This window comes from Merops nubicus, unplaced genomic scaffold (genome assembly GCF_000691845.1).
Source record: "Merops nubicus isolate BGI_N331 unplaced genomic scaffold, ASM69184v1 scaffold9338, whole genome shotgun sequence".
Taxonomy (NCBI): domain Eukaryota; kingdom Metazoa; phylum Chordata; class Aves; order Coraciiformes; family Meropidae; genus Merops; species Merops nubicus.
Window position 1 is genome coordinate 33,686 of NW_008626311.1, and position 4,057 is coordinate 37,742.

General features: G+C 40.4%; 1 protein-coding gene across 1 annotated transcript in view; it reads left to right on the top strand.

Moving 5' to 3' along the window:
• The window catches only part of LOC103778368 (cyclic AMP-responsive element-binding protein 5-like), a gene marked incomplete at its 3' end in the record, with an annotated part of 11,853 nt that extends 8,129 nt beyond the window's left edge, over positions 1-3,724 (top strand). The window contains exon 3 of the mRNA XM_008945951.1: positions 3,603-3,724. Coding sequence (XP_008944199.1) covers positions 3,603-3,724 — 122 coding nt within the window. The remainder of the gene's footprint in view (positions 1-3,602) is intronic.
• Positions 3,725-4,057: the final 333 nt, after the last annotated feature.

Here is a 4,057-nt window from a genome sequence, read left to right on the forward strand (position 1 = left end):
TAGCTCTGTCTGAGTTTTGGTCCAGATGGATCTGGCACATCCAGTTGCTGAAGTACAACAAATCAGAGCCCTGTTTTCAGTAAGCCTGCAATAGTTGTGGGCGCTGGTGATAGCAACAAAAGGTTTGTTTGTACCAACAGGGAACACAGAGGTCAGGCACAAGCTGTTGGAACTATTAATGCATTTTTAAGTGCTGAGAATTAGGAATATTTTATTAATTCTGGGAGACCTGAATGTGCAACTTATTCTAGGCTATCCTTTGTGATACTGTTCCAAATTAAAACACAAAGGCTTGCCTAATCTAGGTAAAAGAAGTACTCTGGTGTTGAGAGCCTACTAATTTGCCCAGCTCTTGAGAAACAGTAGGCATTTTGCAGAGGCAAAATAGTCGGTTGCCTCAGTGGCAAAGAAAGCCCACTGGACTTGGTAGCCCCGAAGTCCTGAAACCAGTGAGTGCCGTATGTGTGCAATGTAACTACTAAACTGCATAAATTCTCAATGTTTTCAAGTCTGGATCTTTATCAGGTCTGCTCTCGTACAAACACAGAGGTTTCATGGACTTCTGGTTTCTGTCAATGTTGAAGATGAAGTATTACAACATAGAAAGGCACTTCTTGTTTTACATCTGGCTGAGCTGGCTTCCAGAAAGTCTATGGGTGAAGGTTAAGATGGTGCTTGATGGTGTTCCCTTCTCAGTTGGGAGGAGAGGGAGGCTGTCTGTTTGAACAAAATCTTGTTGTGAATTCCTGCCTGTCTTATTTCTGAATCATAGAAACTACAGGAACTGTATGGGGAGACTGAGGTGGTCATTTCAGATCACTATGTCAATATGTAGTTGGTGTAAATAATGTCATTAATCTATCAGTTTTGATGCTTTTAGATAATAAAGTAGTTAATTGGAAAGATCAACTGCAGGCAACACATTTGATTACCTCAGGCTGCTTGTGCTACGGAAGATACACTTTCACATGTACAAAGAAAGCTGATGAGGCCTTTGTGCATTTGAAATCACATTCTTGGTATGGGTTGCTTGTTTTCACCGTTAAAATGGATTTGCTTCACTGAGATTTTTTCCTTTTTTTTCTTTTTTTTTTTTTTTCTTTTGATCTGTCTAACATTCATGGAATAGATGCTGAGCAGATTAGGAACTTCAGCTGCAGGTGCCTCATCCCCACCTTGTTACCTATTAAATTGCCTCTGACCTGATGTAGCCTATTGTAGTTATGCCTGATTTCTGGATCAGCTGCATACCTTGATAGAAAATAACAAAACCTTATGTATGTTAGTGTATTCTCTTCTGCCCTGCCCCTCAAATTTTGAGCTCAAGCAGCTCTGAAAAAAAAAACTTAAAGTGCTGCCATCAACTTCTTTATGAAACCCTATTTTCTCATCTTGTTCGTGCAGTTGATACCTTGCATATTTGATACGGATATACCACTTCTGAAAATAAAACATTTCCTGTTTTTGCCTTACTTTCAAATACTAACGTGCTCTTTATGTCCAGGAGGGCTTGGCAATGATTATCTTTGTTTTTCTACAAAGCAGTCATTTGATAAAGTAATATATGATCCATTTTGCAAATAAAATCTATTTCTCCTGCTTTTTACTGCACTTCATTTCTAATACAAACTCTGTCCAAGGGCCAAAGATAACCCTGGTGTAAATCTACTGAGTTCAGTGAGGTTCCCCTAGAGATTAGTTTGGCACCACTTATTTAGGATATGGACCTGAAGAGTGCCGAGTCTCCTTAGCTCCCATCAGTGTCAGCACCTCATTGACTCAGCTCCTTGTGCAGAGTTTTTGCAAGATTCTTGGAAAGTCTTATGTTTCTGACTCTAATAATACAGTAGTTAGCTGTGAAAACTAACAGATAAATATGTGTGCATTCCCAAACACTTGAGTTTTGTTTCCTTTAAGCTCACAAGTAGGATCCTCAAGCCAAAAGAAATAAAGCAGCATTTTAACATTAAGGACTTGTGGTTTATATTACATCAATATATTCCATCAGAAATATAAATGCAAACAAGTGTGTTTGCCCTTGGATTTATTGAGAAGGTCAGACCTGCAGGACCACACCTGATACAGGTGGAAATTGCATTTCAGTGGGCTTTGTAATGAAGGAGGCTGATCCTCCCCCTTAGTTTCCAAGGGAAAATGGCATTTCCTTTTGTGTGCATTACTTTTGTGCTGCCTTTTGTTTAGGGGATGCTTTGTGTTTCTATGCTGATTGTGAAAAGTTCATTGTATCTGGTAACTGTTCCCTGCAAGGAGGAAATATTAGAGCTTGACATGGCTTAGCTAGGTGCAAGAAACCAAACTTTTTCTTCCAGAACTTGTTGAAGTGGGAAGCTTTTTTTCTGAGGTCAGAATTGGCTCAATATGGGCAACTGGGATTAGTATGAGAGTTTTCATTCCTTAAAGAATTAATTTCAAACAACAGGGTAGCTGTCAATGAGTATGAAGAAGATTATTTTTTAAGGGAGTGAGTCCAGTCTTTACCTTAAATTAGGTGCAAAGCAGCTTGGCCTGTAATTTGGTTTTGGGAAGAAGACACTAACATACAAGAGAGGATTTAGTGTGTATGTGTAAAGCTGATAGGACAATATGGACTATCAGTACAGGTCTGTATTGTAATTTTGAGGGGAAGGTGGGAAAGCTGAGGGGGAATAGTTAAGAACTTGCCTCAGAATTAATGGAAGTGCCTCAGAGCTGACCTTTAAGGAGTCCTTGCTTGCCAAGCTTGGGCTTGATTTTTCACTTCCTGGAGAAAGACTAGCCAAGGCCATCACTGCAAGTACAGCCCACAAGGCAATTTAGCTCATCCGTCTTGCAGGCTCTGAAAAGGTGATTGAAAACCTTGTACCTTCTGGAGTCCCTCCTACCTGTGGCATTAAATAGAATCTGGTCCTTCCCTGGATTATTTCTGAGAGAGCAAAAGATTCCTAGAGATGAAGGCATGCATTAAAAAACTTTTAACTGAAAATCTCATGATTTGTATGTATTATCAACACTTTTAGGTATAAAACATGTAAGGACGTTTCTTTGTGGTCAAAGTTGAACATTTTGTAGCTTTTCTAAATGTCTTTTTGCTCCTTCTTCAAATTGTTAGAAGCTGTACTTCTTGCTTTGGCTCAATTCATGTGTTTTGCCAGCTGTGAGTATGTTTGAGGTGGTCTTCAGGCACATGAGGACTAGTGCATGTCTGCAGCAGTTTGTGTGCTGTGGTGTAAATATGCGTTATGATATGCACTGTGCCTTAATTTGTGTGCATCTGTTGTTGGAGATTTACAGACAGTTATAATGACCGTTTGTACGCATGAAGGACGTGCAGTTGTGTTATGTGCCCTGTGAAAACCTGGCCTGTTGTCTTCCTGGGTGAATGGTGACTGCTGCCTGTTTTCAAACACTGGGCAAGCACTGCCTGCCTGCAGTGTGTAGTGTTGAAGTTTGGTGCTGTGTGGTATGGTGTTCATGATGGTGTGGTAAGGCTGTGAAGGCAGGGAGGGGTTAGTTAGAACCTCTCTTTTTTCTGAAAGACTACTTAACTGCCTCTGTTTCCTTTAATATTAAGCACCAATGAGAATTTGTTTTCGTATTCTCAGATCAGACTCCTACACCAACACGCTTTCTGAAGAACTGTGAGGAAGTGGGCCTCTTCAATGACATAGATTGCTCCCTAGAGCACGAGTTTAGGAAGGCACAAGAAGAAGAGAACAACAAACGGGTAAGTGTGAGCACCCTGAGCCTTTCTTCCCACTTCGGTTCCTTGAACCATTAAAGGACACTGTGTTGAAAGCAGATAGTACCTGGTAGTAACCTTTTGGTTAGAAACTAGGTGGCACTGTAAGTTGTGACATGCTTTTTAAAGTATTGAAACAGTTGACAAAAAGAAAAAAATAGCCAACCCCAAACCAGCAAAAAACCCCAGCATTACGTTTCCAAAGTGTGTAACTGCGTTTGCCAGGGTGTGATTCCAAGTCTCTGCTTTTAAGTAAACTGTAATACAAACCACACACCTCTTGAGGGAGAAGCTTGGGAAAGGAATATCACCTTTGAA